Source organism: Drosophila guanche, unplaced genomic scaffold (genome assembly GCF_900245975.1).
Source record: "Drosophila guanche unplaced genomic scaffold, DGUA_6, whole genome shotgun sequence".
NCBI classification, from domain to species: Eukaryota; Metazoa; Arthropoda; class Insecta; order Diptera; family Drosophilidae; genus Drosophila; species Drosophila guanche.
The window spans coordinates 2,611,470-2,627,139 of NW_022995748.1; the positions used below are offsets into that span (position 1 = coordinate 2,611,470).

The following is a 15,670-nucleotide window of genomic DNA, read 5'->3' on the forward strand; positions in this document are numbered from 1 at the left end:
CGTTGTCGACAGGGCGGGAGTGGTAAGGGATGCCATGGGGACATGCCACAGGATGAGGGCTGCGGTGCCATATTAAAGACAGCTGTAGTAAAAGCACCGCCATGACTGTGGGCACAATCTCAGACATAATTACACACACACACACACACAGCTCACAGAGGCAGAGACAGGTTCTGAGCTCGAGTCAGAGCCAGAGTCAGGCACTGACAAATGCAGTCACACATGAATGAGCTTTCTTCCAGGTTTTGCTGTTGCACCTTTTTTGGTCAAAAAGTTGATTTAAATCCGTGGCGCAAAGGTAAGTTCTCGCTTGGATGGATTTTCTCGTGGGTGGAAACTTGTAAAGTGCATTTAAAATTAATTAGGCATTCTGCTGAAAAAGTATATTGCATGACACGAAACGAACGAAATGCAGGGAAATAAAGGAAGCGTTCCGTTCCGTTCCGTTCCGCTTTTATCTGTCAATTAACAAGTTTCTTCTTTTTCGGTGTAATTGATTTAGCGCCAGAGCCCCCCTTTCGGCAGCGGCATTCAAATCAAAGTTGAACCAAGTTAAAGTTCTTGGGGTGTGAAAAGCTCTTTCCACGCCATTCCCCTGCGCTTCATACGCGGCTTGAAAAGTTTAGACACAATATCGCTAATGATAATTACAAGCTAAAAAGTTTTGCTACACTCGCTGGCCCTCCCTGTGTCTCCCCCCCCTGTCCCCTATCCGTTTGTGTATTTGCTTTTAGCTTCAGTTGGCAACACGAGCATAAATATAACATTTTCAGCGGTTAGCACAAAAGTTCAGCAAAGCTAGAGGGAGCGATAAGGGATTCCGAGTGCAGGGCAGACATTATGTCCGTCCATTAGGCAGCATTATAAGGAGTCAGTGCAGTCAATGCTTATCTACATAGCCTCTGACTGAAAACTAATCAAGCTGCTGTACTTGCCATACGGGGAATTCCATCAGATCTTTGTGTAAAATGAGTAAATGCCCCTTTCGACCCATAACCGGTCATGGCGAACCGGAACTCATTAGCCAAGCTTCGATCCAGGCGAGCCTTTCCAATGTTTCGACCGAACAACACGACGCTAATGAAGTACAAATTGGCTAATGGGAGGAGCCTGAGTTGCAGGCGTCGACGGAGTCTAATTATCAATGAGCTCGACGAAGTTCGACTTCATTTTTAGATGGAGTTATGCCAAAGAGATAGAGAAAGAGAAATACGGCCTAAACTCAACAGGGAACGAGCGAGTGGGATGCATGGTGTTTTTATGTGAAAACTTTTGTGCATTTTCATGGCGGAACTTTAATGGATTAATTTACCAAAATGTTCGTGCCAGAGGAAATTGAAACATACTGGGAGGAGCGATAGAAAGAGCTCCGCAGACGCTAAAGATTTATCGCCTACGCCGACGCTGACTCCGACTCTGATGCCGACTCTGATGCCGACTCTGATGCCGCTTCCAGCCCGAACTAAATGTCCGCTGATCATTTAAAGAGATGCAAAAACATGGAAGCTGAAAATCCGCATTTTTCGTGCTCCTTCGCCTAGCGAATATTCTAATTTCATTACCCACAGGCAGAGGCAAAAGTTGTATTAACTTTTTGCAAGTTTTTGCTGCTGCACAGAAGTCATGAATATTTTATTGCGAACTCCCGGGCGCCCCACATACACAGGCACAAACCGATCAGAAGAGGCAAAAGTCAATGATGCGTGTGAGCCAGCGCCTCTTATCAATTTAATTTAATTAAAATTAATTCAGCCTTAATTGACTTTTAATATGCAATCATTTGTATCAGCGGACTAGAGGGGTTCTGCATTGTGAATTGAGCTCCATTAAGGACTGTGAATTATTTAATTGCTCATTTGTCGACGCTGCATCGAGGTGAGAAACGTGAAGTACGAGAAGGACGCCTGCAATATCTGCGAGCCGGAAATGACGCTGCCAGGGATAACGAAACTACGAAGCTACGCACCTTTATGCCCGCTTGGAGACTAACACGAAAGTATCTCAGACCCGTCACGTAGAAGGGCTTGCTGTTCATCTCAATGGCCAGATTGATGAGCTTCAGCAGGCGCAGGTTCTCCTGGGTATTGGTGGAGTGTACGAGCACCTGCTCCCAGTGGGTGAGATAGTACATGGAGCTGAGGGAGTCCGTCTGCATGATGGACAATAGTTGGGATCATCTAAGAGGTGACTGTGGAACTACTCACAGTGTAAGCCAAAGTGGAGCCGAGCTCCCCCAATGATAGCAGTTCCACTGTCTTGGCACCAAACCAAATGGCATAGATGTAGTTGGCCATGGGGTTCTGCAGAGGAAACCGTGTAAATTTCAAATCCATCTTTCATAGGACAACCCACCGTATAGGCCTTGAAGGACAGGGCACACAGCAGGCCCGCTGCGAAGGCAAACATGATGAATACTCTCACCGTATACTGGCTCTCCAGCTGCTCGCCAAATTTATTCAGAGCCACATTCTTGCGCAGCGTCTCGATAATCAGCTCCTTCAACTGCCTAGCCATGTGAGGACGCTGTCGATCTGCCAGTATCGTCTGAATGGACTCCTCCAAGTCCCTCTTGAGCAGTAGGTAGCGCCCATTCAGATGAACAATCAGTTCGCAGAGCAAACTCGTCTCGCCAAACATCATGGAATCAATGATAATGCCAACCCAGACATTGCTGAGCAACAGTGGAATAAATATGGACAGCGGCTCTGTATTAAAGGGAAATATCATCGAGTACAGAAAATCCTTGCGCCTGTTGATGACGGATAGAATTGGAGAGATGAGGTAGCCAGAGATAACGGCTCCATACATGGCGGAGACCATCCGATTAACAAGCATTGTTCCATCCACCCGACGGAACATGTCCGGCTCCTTCCTGGGATCAATGTAAATGGTGAAGTAAAAGCGCTGCAAGAACTGCTGAAGCTCCTCGAAGTGGAGTAGAATGTGCATACTGCGGAACTGAGCTTCGACGAGTATCAGGTAAGTGGGCATTCCCGTGAGAAACGCATCCATATTCAGGTTGGACGCCTCCAGGCGGAGATACCTCAGCTCGGCATCGTTGTGCTGCAAAAAGATCAGACAGCCCAGCACAGCCAGAGCACGGTCGAGATACCTTCCCCATCTTCCTGTACTAGGATCCAGTGGCCAAAATATATGATTCAGCCGAAACAGAGCCAATGGCCAGGCCAGCTCTACCCTGTGACCATCTGCCAAACGAGGCACGTAACGAACCATAATGGAGTCAAGACTGCGACGAAATGCTTTCACCTCCCCGGCTTAAATATGCTCGAACATCAAGGATTACTCTGAGAGGCAGCCCCGTTGACAGTTTCCCAACTTTTAAATGAACTCTCCCATGCGTGCAATGGCTCAATTAAGTTATTATCCTAAACGCTCGAGTGGAGCGGGAACATTTGAAAGTTTTACATTAATATTGCCTCATTTACGATGTAATGGCTCGTTCTCAGATATTTGAGTATGCCTTCGGGCAGTAAGGCGAGGAGCAGGTAATCGTGTCAACAAAAGTAAACAAACTCAGAAAACGCACAACAGGAGGAAAAGAAACAACTGGAAATGTTATATTAAATATTAACAAATCGAAATTTAATTTCTTTAACTTTCCAACGTCAGAAATACACACTTTTTGAAAGAGGATTTCAAAGAGTAATCCTACTGACCCGAAGTCACTTTCCTATTTATAAGCATAGCGCTCTTGCTCTTGCACTAATCGTAAAGTTTATTATAATTATCAAACATGTTTTAGCACTCTGGTAGCAACCCACAACATCCCATGAAATAGTGTCCAACTTCGCACCTCTCTCTTACATCTTGCATTCATTTGCATTTGCATAGCTGGCTTCTCCTTTTGCTTCTGGGGCATAAAAAACTTACTTAACAAATTCATAAAAATCAATTAATTCAAACGCGCAACTTTCGCAGCTTTTGCCAGCTTTTGCCAGAGTGTCTCCCAGCGATGCCATTTGTCTCTCTCCGCCCATCAAGTCCAGAGCGCCCCTAGCCCCCTATAGCGTCTGTGGTCTGCACTGGAGATAGTGGCAACAGTTTGTGTTATGAATATTTTAAGGGGCAGCAGTCCCTCCACTGTCTAACCGAATAGAAAAACGACAATAAGGCAGCAAAACACAACAGAGGAGAACGGAGTGGCCTCAACTCCGGGCCTGGCGGGTGTTCGCCGTAGAAACTGCAGTTTGCTCGCCACATTCATCTTAATTTCCTGTCACGACAATGACAACGACGTTCGTCGGTCGGCTGGCTGCGTGGTGTGTGTTTGCGTGTCTGTGGGTTGGTGGGCTCCCTTCTGGACATCCTGTCCAGCCAAGAGTGCGCGGAGCAACTGTTTGGTCTAGCCAAGTGACTGACCAAACGGAGTCCCACAACAGGAACAACACATTTCACTGCGATTCTGTTGAAACTTGGGGCTGGAAGGGTAAGATGGATTTGTTTTGCTGATCCGCAAAGTCACAGGCCTTTAACGATAGCAAACGAACTTTGTTAGTAATAATTGACATTTTAAATCTTTGAAAGAGAAAGAAAACTTTACTGTTATCCCTTGGATTGAGCTGTTTCTAGCTCTCTTGTATTTGTATTTGTTTAACATCAAAGTGTAGAGGGCATAAATGCTTCGACATCACCAAATAATTCCCTTTTGTTCATTCGGCTTCCTTGTTCTCCGCTTTTTTTGTGCTTCCCTGTTGAGCGCTTTTTAAGCCTTTGTAGCGGCTGTTGCTGCTTTTGCCCTGGCATCGAGTCGGCATCTGTAACTGTTCTTTGTTGCTCGTGGATGGAATTGTTGGCTGTCGGCCGTTGGCTGGGGCTGTGAGGTAGCTGTGCGTGGGCATCCCATGCGAAATGCCATCAAAAAGCAGAGGGCCTGAAGCGTTTGCCCGGGCGCTTCACATAAACAAGGACTCCGCTTTTGCTCCCCCCGCTTCCTGGCCAGCAACTCTTTTGCCCGATGTTATCGCGTGCCACAGGATATTGCACTCTAAGCCAGTAGATGGCGTCATGTAAAGCTGGACAACATCCGATTAAAACTTTACGATGTGCGTGTACTCCTCTTTTGCCCTCATCTGACCGACGCTTTCTCTGTTTTCGTCTCTCTCTCTCTCTTTGTCTGTTTGTGTTCGTAAGTGTGGCATGTGGGTCTGTGTGTGTGTGTGACGACAGAGGAGCAGCGACAGGGGCACGCGCTGACCAGCAAGTGGATAAATTCTCATTTACTGCTCTTTTAAGCATGCCGTTTTTGTTGCTTTTTCTTATCCTTCGCATGCTGCTACTTATACCTAGTCGGTTGGGAACTGAGTTAGTCGGGGCATGTTAGAATATGCGAGGGTATTCTTGTGCTGCAGAAGAAATAAGAGATGCCGAGGGTCGAAATGATAGAACCAGACACCTTTCTGCTGACTTGCATGCTTTCAAAGGAAAGAACATCCAAAAGAGAAGACTAGCCCCAGAGATCGGCGCCAAATAGTCACAGCAAAATACTTTACTTAAAGATTTAGGCAATAAATGTTCCTGAGATGTTTCCGAGAAACATCTACGGTATCCCCGAAGTCAACACCCCACCCTGGAGCGACGTTCGTCGCCTCGTTCAGTTTCATCGTGTAAATTGTCCTCTCGTTATGTAGGGGAGTTGGGAGTTGCTCGGCGTTGGCTGTGCCGAAAGAGTGGCAGAGTGCCAGGGTAATAGCGCGGCATGTTAAACTGACCGCAAGCATTGTTTATCATTAAGTGTGGAGCAGGCCAGAACGCGATGTGGGTGACAGGGCCTGGGACAGGGCCTAGGCTTGGTTCTGGGCCTGGGCCTGGTCGTGTTGCGGGGTTGCCATGTGTCACATGACATATGTGTAACTGGAATATACTGAAAGAGACTCGTCCCCAGCCTGTAAGCAACATTTGTTGGTATCTTTTTTTGTTGTTTTCATGGTCTTTTGACCGTCGAAACATGTGTACTGCGGCTGCCTTCGTCTGACGGGGCTTCGCGCCGCGTTGGGTTAATGGAGTCGTTAGTTAGTGCCACTAAAAACCAAATGAAAAGCTCAACTTTAAGCGCTCAAACATTAAATAAAGGAAATAAAATAAACTCCAACATTTTTCGCTTTTTTTTTGTAATTTAGCCAAAAATTTAGCTGTCCTGGCCGTGCCCTCGAAGCCCTCCATTGTGAGTGCAGCGAGTGCATGCAAAACTTTTGTAATTAGGAAGCAATGTCGGTCATTAGTGCGGGCGCCCAGAGAGAGGAGGGGCGCAAAATGGGATAAGGACAAAGTGGCCGAAGGGGAGGAGCAGATACCACAAAAAGGCGCCAGCAGTCACAACAACAATGCAAATGTGCGACCAAAAAACTAGAAAGGAAAACTAGGAATTTTTCCCCTTTCACTTGGAAGAAGATGGAATACACTGCCCCAAGGCAGACTGTCGCAAATTATCTACTTACACTGAGATAATTACGAAATATGGAAGAATGTTTTGCTGCCTTTTGAACCAAACCAAATTCAACTATTTATACCCATTATGGGTAGGGATTACATAGGGTGTTATAGAGATAACTACTAGAAAATGGGGTTTTAAACAATTGTTTTATTCCCTATTTAATTTACTGCACTCCTAAAATTCTAGAAACAAAGAAACGGAAACCCCCGAGGGATGGGTTGGCCATGAAGATGGCGACCAACATTTTGAACTAACAATTAAAATTGAGAAAAAAAATCAAATAGCCAGGCTTTGGATTCGTTCAGTCGAGGAGTTAGCTGGTCGGGCACCATTGGCACCGAGCTTCAAGCGTAATTTTAATAAAGTTTGAATGCAAAACTTTCTGATTTGAAATGCATATAAAAGTTAACTATTTCCGACGGTCCAGCTCGCGCCAAAACGAAAAAACCCAGAGCTGCGAATGTGTGTGGAAAAGTTTTCATTTTTGTTGCACATTGCGGTGATCATTCGATGGGGGCTCTTGGGAAGCGGCAGATCCGAGAAAGCCGAGAAAGCCGAGAAAACAGCGGAAGTGCCAACCACTGGCCACGCCCCATTGTGACTGACAGAAGGCGCCATAGTGGTCCTTGTCGTAGTTGCCTGGCCATGGCCATAAATTACGAGTAAAGGCAGCAAACCGAGTGCGGAAGCTCAGTCGTAAGCTGGCGGAGGAAGGGGAGCGGACAACTGGATTCTATCCATTACATCTTGGCCAGGGACTGGGACTGAGCTGCAGCAACGGAAGCCCAAGCTGGGCTGTTAACTAGCCTCGAGTCTTCGCTGTTCTGGTTGACGATCAACTTGCACTGTTGGCCAAAAGGCCCCAGGCCGGACTTGAAGTATTTTTCTGTTGGTCTGTTGGCAGATGCAGATGCAGCGGATGAAAGTGTTTCGCTACCCACAGAGAGAGTGAAGTGAAGTGAAGTGAAGAGTCAGTAGTGCAATTTCAAAAGTTTCGCCACAGCCCTCGCCATCGTCCTCCCACAAATATGCAACAAAAATCTTAGCAGTGAACTTCAGTGCTGCGAATTATGATAGCTCTTATCGATAATACTCTTCCGTGGGTACTTATAATTTTATAATTCCTTATCCAGCGATTACGTACCATATTAACAGTCGATTGGTGCAGAATCAAATATTTTTCGCTCAGTCGAAAATGATTGCGGCTTGGATTCACTTGGCCTTGGTTGCCACTCTCAGCTCCAGTGCTTTAGCTGCTCCCTATAGTAATTTCAATGTGGAAACAGATCCTGAGCTTACGGCTGGCTACTTTCAAGGCGACATGGAAGTAGACTTTGAGCGGAATGGCCAGCTGAGCGAAACGCGTCGCTGGCCGAATGCAACGGTTCCCTACAGGATAGACGAGGATTTCGGTAAGGGAGATTCCAAAGCGAGAAGAAACAACTTCTCAAACTCCCCTTGATTACAGATGCTGCCCAAGTGGCCTTCATTAAGCTGGGAATGCAGATCATTGAGCGATCCTCTTGCATTCGCTTCGTGCCCGCCAACGAGCTGGAAGAAAATTATCTTTTTGTAACCACCTCGACGTCAGGATGCAGCTCGAAGGTGGGCTACCAGCCTGGCGAAAGAACTGTCAAGTTGAAGCCGAACGTGCTGGACAAGGGCTGCTTCAAGCTGGGTACCATCCAGCATGAGCTGCTCCACACTCTGGGCTTCCATCACCAGCAATGCTCCCCGGACCGTGACGAGTTTGTGCGGATTGTGGAGGAGAATATCTCTGAGGGCCATGCTAAAAACTTTGTCAAGTACGAGGACACCGATGTTGGCAACTACGATCAGCCCTATGACTATGGTAGCATATTACATTATAGTTCACTGGCATTCTCTGTCAATGGCGAGCCGACTATTGTGGCCATTAGGCCGGAGGGACAGTCCCTGATGGGGCAACGTCTGTCCATGAGTGAAACAGATATTCAGCGTCTGAATACCATGTACAAATGTCCTATTCAATTGTAAAATTGTACAATAAATATTCTGCATAAGTGCATAAAAACGATGACAGCTTAAAAGTGTTTGATTGACGTTCTCTCGCGACGAATGTTAATGGTTTGCCAACTCAATGCTCATTGTTGGGCTATTGTACATAGATTGGCTGTTAAGTTTCTGTTAATCTTATCGCTAATTAGTCTTAAGTAATTGTTCGCCACTTCTCGCCTTTCGATTTGTTGTTAGCAATTTCATATTTTCGATCAGTCCACAATGTTGGCGCGGCTTATGCACTTGCTCTTGCTGAGCAGTCTCAGCTCTGGTGCTTTGATGGGACATCAATCGTAGTGTAGTGTTCCCAAATGAATGTTGAAGTAATTATAATTCTGATGGCAAACAGCCCGCAACCCATTTGCTACTTCTTAAAATACATTTCAGCACTTTAAGTAGTTTTCTCTTGTTATTAAAAAGTATCAAAAAAGTAACAATTACTTCGGTAGGGTAAGTGAAAGTAGAGCATAAGTAAAGCATTATCGGTTATCAGTTACTATTTTAGGTTCCTATAGGTATTCATATGCCAAACAATTGCAATGTGACTCGACCTACTCTCACTCACTCTCTGCCCAAAAAGTCTGCTGCCAGCTGATTAGATACCAGCAAGGCAGCTTATCTTATCTTACTGGAAGTGTAGGGCAGCGATAGAGCACATTAATAGCCTAAGCAGCCCAGTCGATACAGGAGCAGGCTGGGCCTGGGCGAAGCCATGTACCCAAACATTGGAAGGCAGCGCGCCAGTTAGTCATTATTTGGTTCGAAAGTCAATTCGCTCAGTCAGTGAAACAAATCGGAGCACTAACAACATAAGTCGTAAGTCTCAGTAGCGCCAAGAGGGCGAAAATGACGAAGCTCTAACTGAGGAAGCCCCTCCCAATAGCAAAAAGAATACTTATGGCTCTGCAATGCGTGATCAAACCTAAGATGTGGTTGGGTCTCAAGCAGATACTCCTCTACGTGGGCCTCCTGCTCTGCGTGCTGCTCCAGGTGTGCCGCAGCAAGACCCAGTTGCAGATGTACTGCCCCACAGTCTGTCAGTGTGATCTCCATGAAAAACGCAATCGAGCGGTGTGCAGGTGAGTACCAACTTGCTTTTATCATTGCTCCATCTAATATATTCCCGTTTTGTTCCAGTGCCAAACGCTTGATAAGTGCCAATATAGAAATGCCCAAAACGGTGGAGTTGTTGGATCTGAGCTACAATGATATCACCAGCATAGACGATGACTCCTTCCAGGTAGGTCGAGGCGTTTTCGTATCGAGATCTTAGCATTATCCAATGACCCACAGAGCACAGTTCACTTGGTTAACCTCACCCTGGCCCATAATGCCATCCACACGCTGTACGTTGATGGCTTTGCGGAGCTGCGGAGATTGCGACACTTGGATCTGTCCTACAACCGCCTGGAACAAATCGACGAACACCTGGTGGAGTCCAATGCCCAGTTGATTCATCTCAATCTGGAGGGAAACAAGCTCGCCACCCTGGGGACTGGTCCACTGCTGAGGAGCCCTTCGCTGCGCTCCCTCAACTTGCGCAACTCTCGGATCAACCAACTGGGCGCAGAGCTCCTGAGTGCCCTGCCCCAGCTGCGCCAGTTGGATCTTGCTCAGAACCTTCTCCTCACCCTGAGCTCGGGGGTTTTCCACGCACCTCGCTACCTCGCCTCACTGAATCTGGAGGAGAATCCCTTCAACTGCGATCGCGCCTTGACCAAAGTGTCCACCGGACTGCGTCAGCGAGGAGTGGCCATCTTCATGAGTGACTGCGTTGAGGAGGAACCACAGCCACCGCCGGAGGAGGTCCAGCTAGAGCTGCAGGAACGGCAGACCATGAAATTCGAACGCATCAAGAACCTAGAGGCCACCACCCAAGAGGGACCGCAGTCTGTGCTGGCGGTGTGGCGGGAGCTGGACTCTAGCGAGGAGAACAGCGACGAGGAGGAGGAACAGTCTGCCCTCAGTGACGTCTGCGAGGGCAGTCGGGAGAAGCTTTGTATGCGGTATCGCACCTGCCTGGAGCGGGTGAGCCACCAGCTGCTTGCCGGCGGAGATCCGCTGGCAGATGAGATCGAACGCACTCACACATACGACCCGGATGACCTGAAGCTGGCGTTTATTGTGGGTGGTGCCACTGGCATCTGCATGGTCATATTTATCATCACCTTTGCCCTGTGCCTCAAGAGTTGCTGCGAGATGCGGAAGAAGAAATCCACACAAGAGTCTTCCGAGGGTGAAACGGGTAAGCCATATCGAGACATATCGAACATCGAGCCTTCATTAACAAGCGTCGTCCTTCTATGCTCTGCTCAGCTGCTCTAGGTCCATCGCAGGAGACCTTGCCCACCATTCACACCTGGTCGCCTCAGAGGACTCGCAATCCACGCCGTTCCAACACCCAGCGTTCCACGCGCGCAGTCGTCCGCCAGCCCTACGGTCCGCAGGACAGCTTTGTGAGCCGCCTTTTTGGCCGTCCGGCCCGTACTCAGTACTATCGAACCATCAACCAGAACACCGCCACGCTGATACGTCGCCTGAGCCGCAGCAACCTGTTCAGCAGTCGCGATCGGGAGCGCTCTACTCCCACAACCCCACTTGAGGCCACATCACGATTCTATACGGACGAGATGGAAGGAGCAGCGGCTCGCCCTGAGACGCCGCCACCCAACTACGGGGACGTCGTGGTCATCGATAATTGTGATAACAAGTGAAAGGCAAGGAAAAAAAACTTCGATTCAGCTAACAAATGCTCTTCTATATGCCTCATTTATTATAATTTACCTACATATTGTACTCGTGTCTACCATAATTATTATTTGAAACATTAACGTTTTATTCCGAGCCCGTTTCGAGCAGCCTGCTTATGTATATTTATGTCTGTTGGCCAACAAAAGACTTATTGCTCAATTAAAATAATGCTTTGTATTGGTTATTCCATATTTATGATCCCCCCTTCTTCTTGTCTCATACAAAAATATCAATTGGGGAATTCAGGTATTCATTTTTGTGGCTCTTCTTTTGGATGAGCATTACTTGTACGAGGGAGGAATCGACTTGCAGCTGCAGCAAATCGCAATAAAAACTTTTGACAAAACTATCAAAGTTGTCACGGAGAGGGGCGGGGGGACCCAACTGTGAAATTGCCACAGAAAATCCCCCAAAAAATGCAAGTAGCAAAAGTTTACACACTCAAATAAATGCTGAAAGCGCGGAAGTAAGAGCTGTGGGGCTCTGCGGTCCTACCCGCCAGACAAATCGAAAACACCACAAAAGAAAATAAAAACCACACAAAAAAATCTACAAGAATGAAACTGGCAAAAGACCGACCGACCGGCAGAACCCAACAATTTGCACTGCAAAGCGGCAAAAGTGTCTCCAAAGAAACAACCACCAACACCAAACCAGATACCAAAAAAGAATACATGAAAATACATACATACATACATAAATATGTATATGTGGGTATGTGTGTATGTAGAAGAAGAAAGAAAGTCCAAGTTATGTGGGTGAATGCAAAAAAAAAAGACTCATGTAGCAGAAATGCCACTGAGAGAAATGTTTGAATTTGATAATAAATTAATTGCAAGGCAGCGGAGTTGCCGATGGGCCCTAGCCATATGCTACATGAATTGAAACAACTTTTCTGAGCAGAGTGAGAGTAGTTGAACAGGAACAGGGAGATTCAGGCTTTTGGCAAAATGGAAAATGACCCATAATATAATTATATGAAAGTATTTTTGATATGTTTATATCACCCATCCATTGTACTCTTTCCCTACTTCATTTCGCTATGCTAACCTACAAACACACCAAACACTGCATAAACTTATAAAGTTGCATTCGAATACAACCAATTTCTTGAAGTCTTCGTCTTGCCTTTTAATCCACTCTTTGTTTGCCTTTTCAGCTTTTGGGAAGGCAAATTCGCTTTGTGGCATCTTCATGGGTTCTGTTGTTAAGTGTTTGTCTAGCTGTCTATCCATCCATCCAAACGTATCTGTGTTTTGCGGTGGTGCCAAGTTTCATTGCACTCCGCTCGGCGCTCGGAGCTCGGAGCTTGGCGCTGCGGTGCGGTGAACAAAAGTTACCGTATCCTGGGACCAAAGTTGCGTTGTCAACAACCAGAACGCAGGAAAAAAGCCAAAGAGAATAGTCGAATAGTCGAAAAACGAAACGAGGAAACTGTGCAAAAAAATGCGCACCAGTAAAGCTCAGCGGGACCAGAGAGAAGAGGAAAAAGCAGTTACAGAGCGTGAAAAAATATCTAAATCCTACATTAATGAAAAACTTTTTGCATAATCCACGATGAAACTTTTGGGGAAGGTGCAGCCACCAAAATCAAACCAAATACCAGACACTCCCAACCACCCCTACCCACTACCCGCTGGAAGTGCAGCCAAGCGAAATCCTTTGCTAGATAGGAACTCCCCATTGAGTGAATAAAACGCAATAGAAGAGGGCGAGGACAAAGCAACAGTTTTTTTTTTTCGGTAAAATGGGAAGATTGCAGGGACTTCAGGGTATCGAAGGGCGCGCCAAGCGGCTTAAAAGGTGTTGAAGGTTACCGCCAAAGAAGAGAGTGATGAGATGGCTTAGTCTTTGTGGTTCGAGGTTGAAAAAGTTGTAGTAAATCGAAGCCATTGTCGGAAAAATGGTAAGAGTGCTCTGAATGAGAAACGTCGTAAGAAAGCTGAATGTAAAGCAGCTGAGAATAGATCAAACGGACAGGAACTTAGCGAGGCATATTGAGGTTTTATTTTCAAATTAAACTCCTGCCTAATCTCTGCTAAATGCAGGCACTAATAATGGTCAGTGGTTAATAATGGTTAGCTCCACTTCCTCCTCAACATATCGCAGCACAATTTTCAGCAAAATAAAAACAACACAAATTAAACCATTGAGATTTGCATGCATAGTTTCCAAGCAAAACGGTTTATGATTGGGGATCTCAGCAAAAGGGATTCGTTACCTTTGGCTTTACCTAGCCCTGTTTCATAAGTTTCACTTACGGTTGATTTGTTTGCTGAGAGCTAAATGCTACATGGCCATTTGCCAACACTTTGCCTGCTGCAGAGTAAATAAATTAAATTCTTATTTGCTGGCTACAGCATCGGTACCGTAACGTAACGAAAACTTTCAGCAGGTGCCGGACGAGGTCGCTGCTGGCTCCGTGTGTTGCAATGGCAAACTCATGCTAATTGCTTTGCTAACAACTCGCAACGGCAACTTGGAGTTGCACTGACAATAAGAGAGCAGAAAGCGCAGCAACGACAATAAATATCAGTAACAGCAACGAAGGAGTCGACTACAAGTCCTGGCTGCCTTTAATTACGGTTTGCAGGACATCGGACAAACCGCACACTCACATCAGAGTAGTAGTACTCGTAAACCCAACTAGTTGCACATACAGCGGGTTGCGGACACAGATACCCTCGCACACTCACGACACGATTGACCTTTTGGCTTCAGGATGTTGCAGGTGGTGTCGAGGAGCTCTCGACGCTTCTGGCTCCGCTCCCGTTTGTTTCTGCTATCCTGCTGACCTGCTTCCTCGTCTCCTTCTTCAGTTTATAAAATTTGCACACGAACTTGCGATAATTGCTGGGAAATGAAATAAAAATGCAATTAAAGCCGGCGACGCTGGAGAGCCAAAGCGTAGCTTGTTGAAATGAGCATTCAATTAAGACGAAGCCAACGAGCTGCGAGAGTGTCCCGAGAGCTAGCAGTGACCGCCCGGTTTTCTGTGTCTGTCAGGGCAATGCTCACTTGACGGCATCACCAGCGCCAGCACCGGTGACGCCATTTATAAAATGATTTTTATCTTTATCAAATTAGAAAGCGACAACAGCAAACGGGCAGCAACATGCCCATCTAAGGACTCTATCCCGCCCCCGCCCCCAACCTAAGCTGCAGCCCCAGTGCCATGCCAAACCCAATTCTCCTTCCTTCCATTATCCAGTCAGCCGTGTCTTGGCAGTGTCATAGCAATTAAAACTCTACCAGGGCATTGTGTAGATTACATCGCCAGGCGAACCGAGTCGGGGGCGTTCTTGGTCAGTGAGCAAATGTTAAATGCTTTGAAGTTTATTTCTAGATTTGCACCACTGCCCTCGATGAATAATATGAATGAAAATGAATGCTTCGAGTGTAAATGGGGCTTCATATTTAAGAGCATATCTGAAGAGCTAGTCGTCTGCAGTAAGCTGATTAGGTTTATTGATCAAATTAACTACTCTACAATATTTGGTTTTAAGCTACAATTGTGGTGAAAATAAATAGTATTTACTTTGATTTAAACGTATGTATTTAAAATTCAACTGCAACGATTTCTTGTTAATATTTCTTGCTCATTATTATTAGGCCAATTCAAATGTACGTTTTTCTTCCTCACAAACTACAGCGGCAACTAACCAAATTGTGCACGAAACACGCTAAATTGTGCGGTCAAAAGGATAAAGTACACTTTGCGCATAACGGCAACGTAATTAAAAACTGGAACTCCCCTGAACATGTCAAGTGTTTAAGGAAACATATTTAATCTAAATATGAAAATATTTTATTTAATCAAAAAACATTTTTACACCGAAGCAGATTTACATTACACTATGTTACAAAGCAGCATCAATAAATTTAAAAAAAAAACTACTATTAAAGAGCAGGAAAAAAAAGCAAAGCATTCAAAGGAATTTGGAACGTTTGGGACGAGTTCCACCAGAAAGAGCGAGACACGAAATTAATACATATATTTACATACATAAATACATATTTATGTAAGTATATGTATTTGCTTTAATTGCTAGATCTGTTGTTACGAGTGGATATATTTTGAATTGATTTTGTTGTTCAGATTGAAACTCATGCGTCATTCATTTATGAGACACCTTTTGTGAACCCACAGAAATCGTTCATTTAACCAACAATTATTGCCTGTTGCCCTCCGCGTCGTTCATACAATTTGAGAATTTATCCCTGGCGACAGTTAATTTTTAATTTAATATACATTTCCTGGCCCGTACGGACACAGTTGCAGGCAGACAGAGCCCGGTTCATTGCCTCATTCGCCTTAATGCCGTTTGGCGACTGTTTTCAATTTACATGAACAGGGCTCGGAAGGACACGCTGGCAGCCGGGATGAAGGACACACTTCTCGGGTCAGAACAGCCGCTGGCGGCATTTACA

The 15,670-nt window shown here is 45.9% G+C and overlaps 3 protein-coding genes across 4 annotated transcripts; 2 read left to right on the forward strand and 1 right to left on the reverse strand.

Moving 5' to 3' along the window:
- Nucleotides 1–1,844: 1,844 nt before the first annotated feature.
- On the reverse strand, nt 1,845–3,234 carry LOC117584176 (odorant receptor 35a). Its single transcript, XM_034272943.1, has 4 exons — nt 2,353–3,234; nt 2,205–2,300; nt 1,967–2,149; nt 1,845–1,913 (listed from the first exon to the last, which is right to left on the reverse strand). The coding sequence occupies exons 1-4, from the start codon at nt 3,232–3,234 to the stop codon at nt 1,845–1,847; spliced, it is 1,230 nt and encodes a 409-aa protein (XP_034128834.1).
- Nucleotides 3,235–7,646: 4,412 nt separating this feature from the next.
- On the forward strand, nt 7,647–8,502 carry LOC117583930 (seminal metalloprotease 1). Its single transcript, XM_034272611.1, has 2 exons — nt 7,647–7,863; nt 7,920–8,502. Exons 1-2 carry the CDS (start codon nt 7,647–7,649, stop codon nt 8,465–8,467), a joined length of 765 nt encoding a protein of 254 aa, XP_034128502.1. The 3' UTR covers nt 8,468–8,502.
- Nucleotides 8,503–9,261: 759 nt separating this feature from the next.
- LOC117584175 lies at nt 9,262–11,430 on the forward strand. Of its 2 annotated transcripts, XM_034272941.1 has the most exons (5): nt 9,288–9,304; nt 9,372–9,567; nt 9,626–9,728; nt 9,782–10,733; nt 10,805–11,430. In XM_034272941.1, the coding sequence occupies exons 2-5, from the start codon at nt 9,386–9,388 to the stop codon at nt 11,200–11,202; spliced, it is 1,635 nt and encodes a 544-aa protein (XP_034128832.1). In that variant the 5' UTR covers nt 9,288–9,304; nt 9,372–9,385; the 3' UTR covers nt 11,203–11,430. The 2 variants fall into 2 exon arrangements, with proteins under 2 accessions (XP_034128833.1, XP_034128832.1); XM_034272942.1 differs by having other exon boundaries at nt 9,262–9,567; nt 10,814–11,430.
- Nucleotides 11,431–15,670: the final 4,240 nt, after the last annotated feature.